Source organism: Rhopilema esculentum, chromosome 3, assembly GCF_057945365.1.
Source record: "Rhopilema esculentum isolate cy_ngs chromosome 3, ASM5794536v1, whole genome shotgun sequence".
Taxonomy (NCBI): domain Eukaryota; kingdom Metazoa; phylum Cnidaria; class Scyphozoa; order Rhizostomeae; family Rhizostomatidae; genus Rhopilema; species Rhopilema esculentum.
In genome coordinates this window covers 7,960,800-7,978,446 of record NC_142817.1, presented here as the reverse complement: position 1 = coordinate 7,978,446, position 17,647 = coordinate 7,960,800, and the positions used below count along the sequence as shown (strand labels likewise).

General features: G+C 36.5%; 1 protein-coding gene across 2 annotated transcripts; it reads right to left on the bottom strand.

Moving 5' to 3' along the window:
• Positions 1 to 856: 856 nt before the first annotated feature.
• LOC135692575 (retinaldehyde-binding protein 1) lies at positions 857 to 10,909 on the bottom strand. Of its 2 annotated transcripts, XM_065210754.2 has the most exons (4): positions 10,570 to 10,909; positions 9,644 to 9,699; positions 4,517 to 7,380; positions 857 to 1,894 (listed from the first exon to the last, which is right to left on the bottom strand). In XM_065210754.2, the coding sequence occupies exons 3-4, from the start codon at positions 5,672 to 5,674 to the stop codon at positions 1,526 to 1,528; spliced, it is 1,527 nt and encodes a 508-aa protein (XP_065066826.1). In that variant the 5' UTR covers positions 5,675 to 7,380; positions 9,644 to 9,699; positions 10,570 to 10,909; the 3' UTR covers positions 857 to 1,525. The 2 variants fall into 2 exon arrangements, with proteins under 2 accessions (XP_065066826.1, XP_065066825.1); XM_065210753.2 differs by lacking the exon at positions 9,644 to 9,699.
• Between the last annotated feature and the right edge of the window lie 6,738 nt (positions 10,910 to 17,647).

Genomic DNA, 17,647 nt, shown 5'->3' with positions numbered 1-17,647 from the left:
TTTTTTCTCAGTTAATGAAGATCTAGACTCTATGCATCATTTCAAGTTCGTGAAAGATAGATAACCCCTTGTTGTTTCACCAGCTTATCCAAAACAATCAAAGCCTTCTGTTTCAGAAGTGCTTTGTAAATTTGCTCGAGTATGAGACCGTGTTGAGCTGTTATTTGAGACTCAACTTAATTGAAGAATGAATTGTATTAACCGGCTCGGTATTCATTATCAGAAGATCCTTTAAAGAAGTAATCACTTATAATCCAACCAGTGATATTCGATCCGATACCAAGAACAAAGGAAAACGAAAGAGCATACTTACACCTACCTACAGAGATCCCTCAGCAAATTTGAGATTCTGTAGTCAACAAGCTACGCTTGCTGCGAATTGTTAAAGATCAGCACCAACGTAAGACGGCAAGACAGGTAGAAATTCCCTCTTGTGCCATGTATGACCGTAGCTAGAGGTGGTGGGTGTGGGTGTAGGGGGTGGCTGACATCACCAAGTTCATTAGCCCCTCGGCGAATTTTTGGTTTAGTTAGATGGAAATGATGCCAGAGATACCATTGTTATTAAATGGACTTGTTATTTGAGAATTTCTACCAACTTAGGCCATCTACCCAACAGCCCCTCCCCCCCCTCTAAAACATTTCGTCCTAGCAACAGCTCTTGTAGACCCTTATATCATGACGTAAGAAGGTTTGCTCGCCTCTCCATATGGCCATGAGCATTTCTATCATAAAGCATTTCCACGGCAAGGCGAATTATGACGTCATATCCTACTTAGTCTCAATCAGAAAATGAAGACCTACAATGCTTGCAAACATTATCAGAACACTTACTCCAAGCTAATGGTTTTCTTAACCCCCCCCTTCCCCCCCCCCCACATCTCTAGCTTACGTCACAATGTTGTTCAATTTTGCTGTCACTGAGAGTTGTGCGAAGGTATTAAGAAACAACATTGTGCGGGGGAGGTGCTCAAAATTTTGGAAGCAACAGCGATTCATTGATAAGGTTGTTTTAGACTTGCTTTGTCTGTTTACATGGTGTTTACATGGGAAGGCTTTCCAACCGTACTGGCAAGTATTGTAGATGCAATGCTTGATAATCTAAAAGTTGCAAGGAAAGGAACTGGCTACCATGGCACCAAATAAGATGGCTTTCCCTTCTTCCTTCAGGTTGGGAACCTTTACCCTTCATAGAGAGCCCCAAAGTAGCAAACCGGGAAATGGGGCTTGGTTTTTTTGCTCTGGGGAATGGGATTAAGGCATCTGGGAAAGGAAAAATCATTCTGGGATTGGAATGAATTTTTACGACCACGCTGCCAAGGATGTCTAAACATATTTATGCTTTTTGAAGAATTTTGAAACACCATAATCGCAAATTTAACAAAAACTGTTCACATTTCATCCAAATGCAGAATAGTCAACATTTTTCTACCTAACAGCTGGCGCCTTCAAGAAATATCCTCTTTATTTACAAATAGTAGGTAAATAGGCTTAATAGTATTAATTTTTCTTCAACATTTTTCCATCATAGTTCCAATTTCTTCATTGTTGATACTTTTCGCGTCTGGGTTGGGGATCTGCGTAGACTTGGGGTTGATGGAGGCTGGAGACCCTGTGCTTTCTGGTTCTGTACCTGCTGGCTCTGTTCTGGTTCTAGAATCTCTTTCACCCACAACGAATTGTCATAAGGCGGGCATTTCCCACCTAGCTCCTTCGGTAGAATTTCCGGATCAAACTCGGCTTGAAACCGGCTAAGATCGCCATCGTGAATAAATATTCTTCGAGCCGTTTTCTGCTTTATTTTCTTCAGCGGATCAACCATTTTCCAAAGAAGCTTGAAGTGCCATGGTGGATTCAGCAAGTGGATTGCGTTTAGGCGAAATGGAAAATTACCCTAAGCAAAAAAGAAAGTGTCGTTGATAAAAGAAATAGCTGACTAACTGTTAACGAAGAACAATTTTATATTGATATTATTAATGCATTTCTAAAACTTCAACATAAAAAACATGATATTATTCACTACTGGGGATTTCTGAATGTAAGTAATAATCTATTTTAAGTATTCAACAGTCTTTCCAAGTTTTCAGCTTTCGGAAAGCACCAAGCTGAAGTTTCCAAGAACCATTAAAGTGCTTGGGGTTTTAAGCAATTTTCAGGGCTTCAACCTTAGGCAAAGCTAGGCAACAGTACTTATTAGAAAAGCCAGTAGGAATAGATCCCTAGTCGTAACGTAATGAGCTGTGCATTCAAAGCGAGCCTCGATGCGGAGAGAAGGCGATGAAGAATGTAAATGACAGGGTGATATTTTGTTAGATTTTATTACCAATGGGACTGCTGGCTATTATCTTGGTTCAAAAGTCTTTCATGATTCAACAATTTTGATGTTTCTACAAACCACAGTTTTGGTTTATTCAGATATTAATCAAACTTGTTGGAGATAATCCCCTGATGCAATTTATAAATGGTTAAAAGAGATTTGCATTAACTTTGTCGACAAAAACACAGCTACAAGGATCTTTCCTATCCTTTATCCTCTATAAATTGACAAGTGAAAACCTCTAATAAAAGGATAAACGACAGGACCTTGTTAAGCCTCAGGCAAACTCAAAAAGACAGATTCATAATTGTGAGGTGAATAAGTTTCTAACAAAAAGTATATGCGTGTGCAATGTTTCTGTATAGAAATGTGATGAATTTAGAGTTTGGCCTAATCTAGGATAATTGAGAGATAGTCATCACTGAAACGAACATGTCACTGGCTATGGACACCTTATAAAAGGTAAAGAGGTATATATAGGAGAGGTATATATAAGAGAGGTATATTTAAGAGAGGTATATATAAGATCAGAACCAGTTCAGCGATTGGAGGTAGCCTTTTCAAAACCATAGATATTTTTTTTTATACATCTTTATTTTTAAAAAAGAAATCCAAAAGTTTGCAAGTGCACAAGCACCTTGGATTGGTTTTTGATTCCAATTGAATTGTAGGTCATATTAAAAGAAGCTTTTTAATTCTGCCAATCTGATTTAGTTCCACACATCTAGAAATATCAGCGAGCCTGAACAAAAGATGCCAACACATGGTAATTTTCTATCTTCAAAGTTTGCAATTAAGGAGTCCCTTCAACTGAGGAACGCAAAAGATTTTTTAAAAGCAAATTAATTTTAACAACCATATTCCTGAACTTCATCATAACTACATTTTATGGATAAGGCCATTAATATTCTGGCATGTTGACAGAGAAGACATTTCTGAACGAAGATTATAATCAAAGACCATTATTTCTGACACACTGAAACACTGTATGTATAAACAGTAATCAGATAGATATAAACTAGCCTTGTGGTACCCTTAATCTTGGCTACAGCTTGTTTACTAAGAGCATGACAGGTGAAAATTTAAGCGCGTATAAGCATTTCTTTGCGAAGTTGGGCCTCCGTGGTTTTCTCATTGCAAGCAGCTGAAGTTTTAAGCTCCGAAATTCTGAAATTTTAATCAACGTTGCAAAGAGATTATATTTCGGGTTTTGATTAATCCTATATGGCAGAGAGCATATTTGTCTTTATCCAAGATTTATTTTATAATATGATCTAGTTGAAGATTTTCTCTTGAACTCAAGGCACTGTTCAACAGACACCGGCAAGAAATCCTTAAGATGGCCTACTTGATAATAAACAGACCTAGGAGTGGTTGATGTTGCATGAAGGATGTACCAGTGCATACAAGAAGAATCCCCCATCTGGCTGAGTTTCTGTAGAGAATAGACAGTAGAGCTTTTGTACATGGCTGATGAATAATTTCACCTCGTCACATGACTGTGCCGAATTAACCCAAACTAGGTTTAGCGTGTGGCAAACACAAGAAGAGAAGATGACCAAGGAATTCTTTTCCAGTAGACGTGCCTTTTCTCCCTTGTATTTTCCCGACATATTCGCCCCCCCCATTATTTTTCATTGACCACTGCGATATTAATTAACGATCCTTTTACACTGTTTTCTTAAGACTGAGACCAAGTTTTCTAACACTGAAGCTGTTTGGGCCTAGCTTTTTCGTTTGAAATGCAAAATTATACGTTTTAAGTACATGCAGTATTATTGAGGCCCCAAAAAATATCATATACGTTTATAAAAGATGTGAGCTGCCAAGGCTTTAGCTGCCGTGATGGCAATTGAGGCTTAGAACCGTGGCCTCCTAATGATTTAAAGAGCAGAGCCTATATTTCCAAAGCCATTGGACGAGGAAGTTTCGATGGCAGGAGACAAATTTTCTCATATAGCGGCGAGCGGGGCTGATTGAAATGTGTTGTTTAGATAAATTTTGGTGAATTTTGCACCATGCAAAGATGCATTATGGGGTTCTTTCGCTTGGATACGGCCTCGTTATCTTCTAATGAAGACGAAGCATGAAAACGCCTCTTCTTAATACTTTGCCCCCAAACCGTTTCTACTTGCCTTAGGCATTAAATATCAACGATTTATCTCTACTGACTTAAAAGCACCACATGGTCCAACCTACCTCGAATATTTCCAGCACTTTATCTATCATTGGTGCTCCCAAACTTTTTGTCTGCAAAACGCTGAGCTGAGTCAAATTGCATATGATAACAACTCCGTTGATTTGCGTCTCTTCATTTTCGAAAAGTTTTTCTAGTGTATAAACAAACACTCTTAAGAGCTTCTCAAAATGAAAAGCTAGACTCATATTCCATTTGCTGAAATTGAATGTCATTATAACTCGCCCTTTTTTGTCTCTTTGCGGCAGTACACCTACAATGCCTTGTTCCATTGTTCGTTTCACGTTTTTTCGAGTTAAATTTCGAAAAACTTCGGGCTTATTTTCCCTGACGTTGTAATATTTCTCAAGTAAAGAATATGCTGCTTCGACATCAAATTTTCTGCTTCGTAGAAACTTAAGCAAGAATGCATCGCTGTGCTCGTCGAAATTGTTCTCTTCTTGGTGAATGTCAATTTGTTGTCTGAAGCCCCGTAAACATGCAGCTTTTATTTCGGGAGTTTCACCAAGCTCATAATAGGCCTTTTGCATAGTCTGGGCAGGTATGTACCCATGTCCTCCTAGAATAGGCCCATTAGGCTCAACGCTACCCTCCATTTCAAATATACCATTGACCGAATTGGGGACTTCAGTTCCTACGTTAGCAGTTACATGTTTAGGAGTATTTTGGTTGGCAAATGGATTTTCAATGTTTTGAAATGGAGATCCATCATTTACATTAATTGTCCTGTTTTGCTGTCTGATTTGCAAATCTAGTTGGATGTTCGCTACGTTTTCCGGCGTGCTTTCTTGATAGAATTGCCTACCATCAGATGAGAAGCTCGCTGGTGAGATATTTTGCGATAGCGGTGCATATTCACCGGGGGATATATTTTGATGCACAGAGTCAGCATCAGTTAGGTGGTAGTCTTGATATGCCGCCTGCTGAAGGTCGTTATAGTCCGTGTTTTGATATTGAAACTGCGGCTCATTTGATGCAGAATACTGACCAGCATATGGATCAATACCTTGACCATAGTTGTCGTATTCAAGATAGTTCTCCCCTTGAAGCTGCATGACCTCTCTTAGATGCTGATCGTAAGCCTCGTTTGCCTGATGTGTCTCGAAGTCGTTTGTATCATACCCATAGTTCCCTGGCTGGGAGTAATTAGATCCGTTCATGGTAGCTCGTTGTCTGAATATCAAAATAGTTTCAGTCAAATTTCTACGATTTGCAAAAACATTTGTTGTAGCATGTATAGAGCTTAAATCTTTCAAAAAGTAGATAAACAGACCAAAAGCCGTCAACTGCAAACAGAATGTATTCAAAATCTGCTAATTTGTGAATCCTTTTTGCAGCATCACACATCTAAGCGAAATTTCACCTTAGATATCGCTGGCCTAACACATCCACGGTTGCTGCTTTTCAATCTCCTGCTTCGTATTGCTAGCAAGCTGACGGTTGGCAACTAATCTTCTTTTCAGATTGCTAGTCTGCGGTCTGCTGCAAAGCAAGCTTTTGTCAATTTTAGTTTATCGGCTTTTTACTTGTAGATAAATTCAATGATCAAAGAAAATTTAAGACGACGATATTTCTGATAAATCGGAGTTTTCATGAATCAACTCTGCCGTCATGCATCGCAGTTTTCTTCTTGATTGCCAAGCAGTGAATGGCTTCTTCACTGTTTTGAACAAAGTAACAAATTTTCTCGCTTTTGACTATCAAAATTTCAATCTGCTGTAATAACACTGCAAGTAAATTTTCGCTTTCCTTGTTAATCAGTTTGCCGATTAACACTTGTTCTTACCAGAAAGTTAATTTGCAGGCGAAGAAGGTTTGCCATAGATTTCCATTAAGCTTCTTTTAGTTTGTAAACAGACTTTAATAGCCACACCGTAAAGAGTATGGCAGATCAGATCACAATGCTTAGCATATTGAGTCCCTCTGCACGCTGAGATGTTATGAACAGTAAATACCACTCGTTGATTGACTTTCACTGTATTTGTCTGCATAAGACTTTGTCTCCTTAGAAGTCTAAAGACTACAATCAAACCCAAGGTATCTCTAGCGCCTTTGCTTTGAGTAAACACAAGAAAGTCAGACCTTTCTCAGCATGCACTTATTCGTATGTGAATAGATTCAAATGTATTTCTTATTAAAACCCGTAATATCGTAGATTCAACAATGACGTGGGCAGGTGCTTCTTGCAAGTTTTCTAATATCTCTTTCTTTATCAAGATCAAAAGAAAGTCAATTGGTGGTGTGTTTGTGAATTCCTCGCGAGTAAGACTTCAGTTCACAGCAAAACCTGTTTCCAAGGCTTTAAATGTTCAGTTTTTGGTTACAGGCTGTGCTTACTAATCTTGTTGTGATGATCACTCGACTTGATGTTTTATGCTCGTCAATGTTAATTAATATCAGCCTTTGCTTTTTTTATAATAAGGCTTACAGTCTTGATTGCCGCTGGCGTATGGATGTGATAATATTTCTTTTCTTGAATCAATATTTACCAAATCAACTGGCAGTTTACTTGTCTTTAATGAAGATTCTGATGTCCTATCATAAGTACATCAAGGTCTATTTGCACAGACAAAGTTAAATATGCTTTATTAAAAGTATGGTTTATTAACATGCAGTTTACAGTTGATGGCTCAGAAGAGATCCTTTTCTTTGATTAGTTTTCTGTCAACTGCTGTCATTTGCTTTGCTTCAGGTTTTGTTTGCTAAATTGTGAGCATACTCCTGGCGAGGACTTGCTTCTTAAATAATGATGTTCTCGTTATTGGTTTTAAGCAGTCGTGCAACTATCGCTTTCTGTTCTTTCCGCTATTCTGTTTCTGGTCTGTCGCCAACCAGCACTTGTTACCAAATTCAACGTTACTCTAATCTGCAAAATAGAGTAACGTAAAGAATCAACTGAGTGAGAGATGTATGAGACCCTAAAAAAGCAAAGTAACACTATTATGTGAGAAACACTGGAAATGATGTTTCTACCAACTACAGACTTTAACACCTGTATCAAACAATCTAGCAATTAAAGCTAATACCGCACCTGATGTTTCTCTTTATGTGCTTAGTGGGTGAAACACCCGTTATTCAGACAAGTTTTGAACACATCAAGGTTGAGAATCGTTTCTGTCTGAAACTTTGATTTTAAGATTATAGAAAAAGCAGTTCATTCAAAATAAAAACCTCGCTGTTAGAAATGATACGCATTTCAATTTTTTGATTCGAATTTCGTGCCTTTCATATGTAGAAACTCCGTTGTTTTTAAGGAAAAAAGGCAACAAGCTATTATTTGCATCTGACGGAAAGGAGCAAGGCTGGATTGCCAATGGCCTCTCTAGTTAATGCCCTCCCTCGAATGCATGATTTATGGCTCTGGTTTGAAGACCGTTTTTGTGGCTTTCTTTTTTATCATAAGGCTTTCCCCATTCTTTATGGGTGTCAAACCAGACCTAGTCGAGAAGACGATCGCGCCGACATACAGTAGAAACCCGCATAAAAAACCTGTTTTAATTAGAACCTTAAGGCTGAAACTTAATCGTTTAACCCCCTTAATAAGAGACCCAAAGAGGCTGAAACTTGTATAGGTTCTTATATTTTTGAAAAGACTTTTAGACTTGTATTCTTATTCTTATTCACACGGGCAAATTAAAGAACAATAAAGTAAATTAGGTTTTGGTATGTTGCATTCTAATTGGACACCCCAACTTGAAATCTAACATGCAAAATATGAGTGAGAATGTCAGTGAGAAAACTTGCGGTGGGAAACAATGTTTATGTATGCAAGGCCTGTGCGTATAAAAGAACCTTGTTAAAAACTTTACAGACTTGATTTAAAATAGCAGCCTATTAATTAAGAACCTATTCAGGTTGCCAGAAAAAACCTAGGTTCTTTAATGCAGGTTTCTACTTTATTCAATATTTTGGTTTATTTCACGTAAAAAACAAATGATAGGACCACTTCCAAAATGCTGTTAGGATATCTTCATTCAGTATTAATTAAATGTTAAGCAGACACATCATCTAATGTGGATCTCTCTCCAGTGTCATCAGAAGGTAATTGTAGCTAGCTACTTTCAAAGGCTATCTATCTTTTTGGATTCAAACCCTAAGAAGATTTATAGGGCTGCACCAAATAGAGATATGGTGTTAGACTTAAGTCAAAATAAATGTGAATGACAAAATCCAACGATAATCTTTCTGTGGATTTTCCACAAAGCTTATTGCACAGAAAGAGGATCTTGCTGATGAATTGAATTCAATGCAATGAATTCACACAAAAAAATTGAAAAATTGCAACAAATCGTCCTGGTGTTAGTTTGATACTGAAATAGAAATAGTTGTGGTAACACCTAATGAAGAACTTTCTCTAAATTTCATCACGAAGCAGGTATAGTTAACGATATCAAAAGAAGATCTGGCTGTGAGATAATAACCGAGTCAGTTTATGTGGCTCCTAATAAAGATTAACTTTAATTGTAGCTTATTCATAATTACTGTTCGAATAAGCTTCACTTCTCTCGAACAAGGCCCACCCCAAAATAATTTTTGGGAAATATGCCCCCGGGGCTTATTCGAGGATTTACGTTATATGATAAAGTCAAGAAAATTCTAAGTTGTAGGATGGTTTTAAGTGACTACTCAAGCTTTCACATTATGTTCTTATTGTATATCTTTATAACATTTGTACATTTTGACCCAAAGATAATCTGGAGTAATGAGTTGTTTTCATGGAAAATATATGTTGTCATTGCCCTTGGCTCTGTGCTCCAGGGTGTTCTCTGTCATTCAAGAAAGAATACAAAACTTGCAAGTTGACATGAAGGACGTATTGTGAAAAGTTGACATGAAGGACGTATTGTGAATTGAAAATTTGTATTTAAGTAATTTAATCTTCCTTATATTGAATTGCGAGTGCCGAGCAAACAATCAGACTTTTTGTGTCACAAAAATATACGCTTTATATTATGAAAACATATGGTAAAAAATTATTCATACTCGGTTTTTGACACGTGATTTTCCACCTACTTCTTTCCCACAAAGCTTACATTTATGATGACTAAATTATAGACCAAATTTCCTAAAAAAGAATTTTTCTTTGGATATGAATGAAACGTCTTACTTCAATCGAAATAGCACCCTACCGCTCGCTCGCAGCACCTTTCTCCCACGCAGCTTTTCACTGAGATAGAGTCTGTTACTAGAAATAGATTAAGCTGCAATTTAAAAATAGTTTGTCACTGATGATTTTGCTAATATAATTTATCTGTTTGCTAATTTTCATCATTGCGAAATCGTGGATGGTAATTTTTGACATTTCACGAATGGTTAGTTTTTGTTTTGGAAAGTGCCTCAGACAAACATAAATTCTATTCGTATTTTCAAAATTTATGTTGATGACTTCTTCGCCTGTCAAACAGATTTTGCTATCGATATCCAGCAGATAATTTGGCTCTATGTATTTCAAATATTTTTCTTTAGAAGTTTATAGAAAATGTTTAATTATTAACATTTTGAAATATCATCTTTCATTTGAATGGAAGTAGCAATTTTTCACGGAAGCAAATCGAAAAAAACTTACACACTCTACATAGTCAGATAAAATTTCTGCTAGGTCACTTTATAACATTTATAAATAACGTTAAATCATTGCTCATTATTTATCAAGGTGACCGATATTATATCAGCGAGGCAAGACAAGGTTAAATCTAATTACGCTTGTAAATATGCAAATATTTGCTACAGGACTACGAAGAAAGTTTGCAGACCTGAATTATCAACGCATGCTTCATAAGCTAGCACCTGAAGACATATACATTCAAGTTATATGAATCTTTTCTTTAAATATTTAGCTATTTGTGATATTACATGGACTATTTGCATGTAGCTTTCCGTATGCCTCGAATTTGTCGCCGTTCTTTTACTTCAATTCAAAGGATCTACATGCACACTCGCTACCTCTCACGCAACAAAAGCATTGCATGAATTCGTTTTGTTCTTAGGACTCTCTGCAGAAAATAAGCCTGAAACTACAAATACAACTATTACATGAAAGAGGAAGATCACTTACCCAGCTCAGTTTCCGGATCCAGTTTGAAGGATTTGTAAAAGTCTCTATTTGCCTAAAAACTTGATTCGAATCAATAGCTTTGCGTTCGCTGAATACTGACACGATATTTCAGCGCTTTGCCCAAGGAGCGTGTCTATATGACATCTTACATGCCACACAGTCATTCATAAACACTTACCACAGTTAAAATGAAGCTATACGACCACGCATATGCACCGAACAATTTCACATCAAATCGATTGGTTCTTTCTTTGCGCGCAGGTTCTTTGCTATGCCTGCCCACATGAAGACTACTGGCGCGCCTCAAGAAATTCTAGGGGGGCGCGTTAACGATCTTCCTAATCAACATATGCTTAGAAAACATCAGAAAAATTAAGTCGTGTGCAATTTATGCAATTCATCGCCATAAATCAACTGTCGTACACCTCAAAACTCATTTTAGTTTACTACTTAATAGTCCAAGGTATTTTTTTAACTTGTTGCTTCATAAAAAAACGCTTGACTTTGAAAGTTTTCAATTATAGGAAGTGCAGGCCTAGACAAAAAGGCACCATTTTTTACAATACGTATCCAACGCCTATTCATAATGTATGCGCTTATTCCGGCAATAAATTTTTTGGATTAAATTTTTCGGAAAAACATTTCATAATATAAAGCTCTTACATGTTTTGACTTCCTTCAAAACATAAACAAATGAGATATCTTTTAGTGACCCCCTGGATTTGTGAAAGAATGTCTGCCGAACGAATACTCTGAAACAGCTGCTTTTGCTACCATGGCAACACCATAACCACATGGTTTACACAAGGCGTTTATAATTACAAATCTCAACAGCTATGACAATGGTGAAAATTCTTCAAAGTTTTTCTTCGTTTCTGCACATTTCTTGTATTAATTCTTCGGAATTTTGCAGGTGGATTCTCAAATATGGAGCTGTTTTCTTTCCAGCACAGGATCCTTTGTTTTTATGAGTTTCGTAGGGCTGCAATCAAATAAGCTTTATTCAAAATCACTCACAATGATTTTATGTAATGCGCACCATCTGATTGAGCATGCGATGAAAAGAATCTTTGAGCTTCTTTTACTTAGAAATAAATATGTATTAACTTGGCATTTGGATAGAAATTCTCTTTACAGCCTTGATCTTCAAAAGCGAATGGCGCGTCTCCATCAGCTGCCAAAAGTTTAACCTGCATTAGCAGAAAAATCTTTAGCTACCTGGATCCAAATCCTGACTGGTAGCTACCACTTATAGCTTTGCCAGTTTGAAGCAGAAGATGAAAGAAAAGTTTTCATTTCAAACAAATATAGATAATTTTTAGTTCCTAGGTACTAATGTAAAAGGGCAGAGATTCTTGAGTCTTGGTTTGATCTAATTTTCATTTATTTTTTAGACTTCACAATAAAATAACTCTTTAAAAAAAATAAAATAACTCTTTAAACATGTTGTAATGCTTTTACTCAGCTTTTTCCTAGGAGATTTGGAATATAATGTTTCATTGTCATCAGTTCACTTTTCGTTTCCTGCACAACTTAGTATTTGACTGAACCAACCATCACATACCATAATATCATACCAAAGGCCGGAAGTAGATCCTTTACCCAGCTTTTAAGTTACAACCATTCAAATTATGAATGGCGATGTGGGTATGCCTTTTTGCTACAAAAGCTGTATCTTCAAATATCATAGTATGTTCTCTTTATTAATTCAGAACTCAACCAAACATCACAATTTCCCGCAACACTAAGAACTTAGATGTATTTGACATGTTCAATATTTCAAGGTGGTGCAATACTTTTGCGAGGGGAGTGTGTATTTGTGATTTCATTTTGAGATTTTAACATGCACTAGCCCGGTTTTACTCTTTTGTGAAATTTTTTGGTACCAAAGCATTGTCTCACCTATTTAAAGTTGATACAGACCACACGAAGACAAAGAGTTAATGCAGATGAGCACAAGAATCTTTTTTCTGTGTCCATTATCATGCAAAGAATAAAATCTAGAAATTGAAGACTTTCACCTTGCTCAGATTTTCGATAGAAATGTAAAGGACTCCTGATTTAGAAAACTGAGTTCTGAATCATTCATTCGTGAAAAAGGTTGGTGAAAATACATGGCTTTGAAGACTTAACTTTACTGTAAATGTTTAAAAGCTTTGGCTCGTTGGTCAGACAAAGGAGGAGCACTAATCTTGACTTTGGGAGTAACCATGCATGACATGTTTGTATTATTTGCTTATGAGGGATGCAAAAGTAGATTCCTTGTAACCTTGCTGGTTGCATATAGGTCATCTTCTTTGAAAGCAAATGGTGGCGATGGTGAAAGTTGTCCCATTCAATCCATGCTTTAAATATCATAATGCCAGTTGAAATCAAAGTTTTGAATTCGATCGTTGCATAATTAGTCAGCGACATCTGGAAATTCAAATGACCGTTGCGGCAAGGCTCTCTCAATGAACAAAATTGGTTTTGTGTTCTAAAATAAATATTCTATAAAAATCACCTGGCCCGATGCAAATATTCTCTTTTTCTGCTTGCTCGCATGAAGATTTGCAAACATCAAGTTATGGGCTAAGTAAATATAAAGTAAAAGGCAGATCCTAAAGAAGACTTTTTTAATCAGAATATTAATACATCAATAGAAATCAGCCTTGCAGACTGAATTAAATCAAATTAAAACCGAAATTATCACATGACGCACTTGATTCATCTAAAATACTCATCAAATTCTTCAGGTTTCGTAGAATTATCAATTTTACGCATGTTTATTCGGAGGCATTTGTAAATATCATTTGCAGCCATTGGATGGTTTTTAATCAAATTTCATCGGTTGTGTACACAATTTTAATGTCAAACGTTCTGCTCCACGCAGAAGCCTTCCCCTAACAAAAACCTCTCAATAACGGACACCTTTAAAAAATGGACATATCTCATTATTTGACATCCCGACCAACGGACACCATCAAATAACCAAAACCTCTCAATAACAGAACCTCCCGATAGCAGAACCCTCCTAACAACAGACATCTCTCAATAATAAACACCTCCAAAAAATCGACACCTCCATCAACGGACACTTTCCTGGTGACAATAACCTCCCAATAACGGAAACCCACCAACAGACACCTCACAATAACAAAAACCTTCTAATAGTGAGCACCTTTTAATAACGGACACCTCATAATAACAAAAAACCTTCTAATAGGGGGCACCTTTTAGTAACGGACACCCCCCAATGACATAAACCTTCCAATAGCAGGCACCATTTAATAACGGACACCTCTCAATAACATAAACTTTCTAATAGTGGGCACCTTTTAATAACGGACACCTCTCACCTCTCCATAACATAAACTTTCTAATAGTGGACACTTTTTGATAACGGACACCTCACAATAACAAAAACCTTCTAATAGGGGGCACCTTTTAATAACGGACACCGCTCAATGACATAAACCTTCCAATAGCGGGCACCTTTTGACAACGGACACCTCTCAATAGCATGAACTTTCTAATAGTGGGCACCTTTTAATAACGGACACCTCACAATAACATAAACCTTCCAATAGCTGGCACCTTTTGATAACGGACACCGCTCAATGACATAAACCTTCCAATAGCGGGCACCTTTTAGCAACGGACACCTCTCAATAACATAAACCATCTAATAGTGGGCACCTTTAAATAACGGACACCTCTCAATGATGGACGTCTTCTAATGGCTGACACAACCAATCAAATGACACCTCTCTGGTAATGAACACCCACAATAACGGAAACCTCCCGATAAATTTAACCTTCTAATAGCGGGCACCTTCAAATAACGAACACAATCTACGGACACCTCACTAGTAATGAAAACCTCTCAGTAACGGAAACCTCCTCATAATGTAAACATTCTAATAGTGGCCACCTCCAAAAATTGGATATCTCCTAATAACGGACACTTCTCAATAACGGACGCCTCCTAGTAACGGACACAGCCCATCAATAAACACCCAAATTGATGCAATCAGCTTGAGACTCAATACTACCCTGGAAATGCATACAATTCTTTTAAAATTAGGCGCAATACCCTTTCTAGGATGCGAAACAACAGTTTTACAAAAGCATCATTGCTTAGATTTAATATCACGTTATTGTTAGCAAACTAAATCTTTAAATTGAAGTACGAGCTATCTTAGCAGCAGAATTTAACAGTGATAAGCTTCGTGGTACTAGCTTATAAGTTTTTTAGTGTGGGAATCCCTCTAGCTTTGGCATTGATCAAGAAAGTGATTACTTCCAAGATTAAATTATTTTGCTTGCCTCAAAATGTCATTTTCGTTCCAACAATTGAAGATTTTATTGCAGTTGAGTGCTGCAATCAAAGTATTGAAAGCTTACTTTGACTGACAGCTCCAATGCTGTGACACGTGGAATGAGAAATTATCCTGTCGATAAAAACATATAAATATATTATTTCTCAGATTAATGGCAAAGAAACATTTCGATATTAATGATTCATTTTGCTGCATTATTTACTGATAAGAAAAATACCATTGAATGAGGCAACAAAGAAGTTTTGTAAGTCAATAGATCAAACGAATTAGATTTTTAGCTTATTTCACTCCTCCTTCCAAGTTTAAGGCATAAGTCAGCCTTCTCGCTGTTTGATACGGTCTTTACCTATTGTGCTAGCAATTTATATCCTCTGACGCAGATTATTTCGAAAAAATCTCCCCAACCACCCACATACTCTCAAAAGTTGTGCAAAAATCACCTTATACAGTTTAAATATTGATTAGAACTGGGCAGATGTTTCTGTTGGCATGTATCCTGCTAGCGATTCGCTGTACTCGTTGTATACATGTGGTGCACGCATGTATTTCTGTTAGGCGTTGACAAAAATAGACAGCCGTTGGTCTTCAAGAATTGAAAACATCGGTTTTTTCTCTCTCTATCTGGCTACAGTCATCAGTTTTTTGAAGGATTATCTTTACTTTATTGAAAATCTTCCATTGCGGTCGGCAATATTTGCTCAGATGTTTGTTTATTTCATTCTAATGTCATTTTATAACACATGATCTACTATGTGAAATTTTTCATGTAGAAAATTTTCTTGTTATTTATTATGGAAAAAAAAGTTTAGTTCGCCGTACGAGAAAATTTTATCATTTCATCTTTCTGTTTTGCATACAAACAAAAATTTGAGAAACGAAACTGGTTTCATGTATCTATAGTTTGACATAACGCTTTCATCAGAGCCAAGCCTCTCTTGACAAAGTCAATTAGGCAATTATTTATTATTTTCATAAAAAACTTTTTCGGAAATAAATTTACTTTCTGTAAAACCAGCTTTTAGTTAAAAAGTTTTTCAACGCAAGTTTCTCTTCTTCTAGTTCACAAGCTTCTTTCAGGCACCGTGGAGCGTTAAGGAAAGTGGAGGGTCTAAAAAAGTGAAGGGGGGGGGGGGTAAAACTGAGTAAAAAGAGGCTTTACTGGTAGTCCATTACTTAAATTTTAGCATTTTTGCAAAAGCTTAAGCCAATCAGACACCCCCTGCTCCGCGGTGCCTGTCTTTCCATTCAAAGTTACAAATGTCCCGTAGGTTTGTTTTTACTTTTTACAGCCATGTTCGTTTTGGACTATCTTTGGAAATATTTACCATGCCGAAAACTGAGCCTTGGGGTGTTGCTTCATCAGGCCAATAATTTCTTTACCGCATCACACATTTGCAATGAACAACACAAATTTTTCATAAGAATGTTGCTGCTAGAACTAAGAACGTGATGTTTAGAAACATTAGCAAACTTCAGTAATGGAAGCAAAAAAATTGAGAACAATGAAATTTGTGATTTCATCTCTGCTCTCACCTTGACCTTTACTTCCTTATGCTCAATAAGCTTCTGGGGCCTTCCAGAATAGACAAGGAGCAACAGTCTAGCTTGAAAATGGCTATGACAAAAACAAACATTTGAGTTAACTAAAGCTTCGTTTTTTATTACCAAAAGATTGTTTGCATATTACAGTCTAACTTCTTAAACAAAAAAAATGCAAAAGTAATGACGTCACAAAAGTAAATTTTTAGAATTTATTAACTTGGATCCTATAACCTGAACCAAAATCATGAAATACGAGATGTTCTAAATCAGTTTAAAGTGTTCCGAATTGGCTGAGATATGGCCATATGAGCACAGTGCTTTACCTCATCAAGCCTCTGTATTTTTGTCTCTGTTCCTTACTTTATGAACAGAGCCAAAATAACAGTAATCTGTTAGCAAACTTCAAATCTTTTATTGGCCATAGCTCACCTGATTTTGCATATTTAGAAGAATTTTATAAAGTTCCTTTTTTTTGGAATTCAAACATTCTAAAAATAATTTTTTGCAACGTCACACTTAAGAACTTTACTACTCGTTGTGCAATGTGTTCTATAAATCCTAAAGTCCCTGCTCCATTTACAACTTTTGCTTTAATTTTTTAGTGATACAAAACCTGAAAATGGCCTATGGCTTTGAATAAGCATGGTCCTCGATTTTTGATAATAGCTATTTGAACAGCAATAATTTTGGACCAAGCACAATACTCATAGTTGTTTTCAAGGTTAAAGTTAGTAGATCTTAAAATCTATAATAACTTTGATTAAATTTCATATCAGTACTAGCAAACTAGATAATATTGAAGTATTGATGTATCCTACATCTTGCTCTGGGTTTCTGTTTGCTGCTCTTTTTATCATCAGAGCTAGTAATTCATACAACATATAAGAATACTATTTTATTTTTCAATGGTTAAAATTAATGTTTTAAGTAAGGGTTGGTGCTAGAGACAAAGATGTAAGACCAAAACGCTTACATCTTATAAAGCAAGCGATGAAAAATGTATGCGAATGCCAGTAGAAAAGCACGAATATTAATGGACACATCCACACAGTTTTTGGGGCATGTTCACCTTTCAATGCAATTGATGTAGCAAGATTGGCTGTTTTTAAGTGTTTTACATATAAAGAATGGCTAACGTAAAAAAGAAATGAACTTTGTTTTATCTTGCTTGGATAAAATTTGTAGCTGAAAATCATGCCCGGTAATTTGGTATA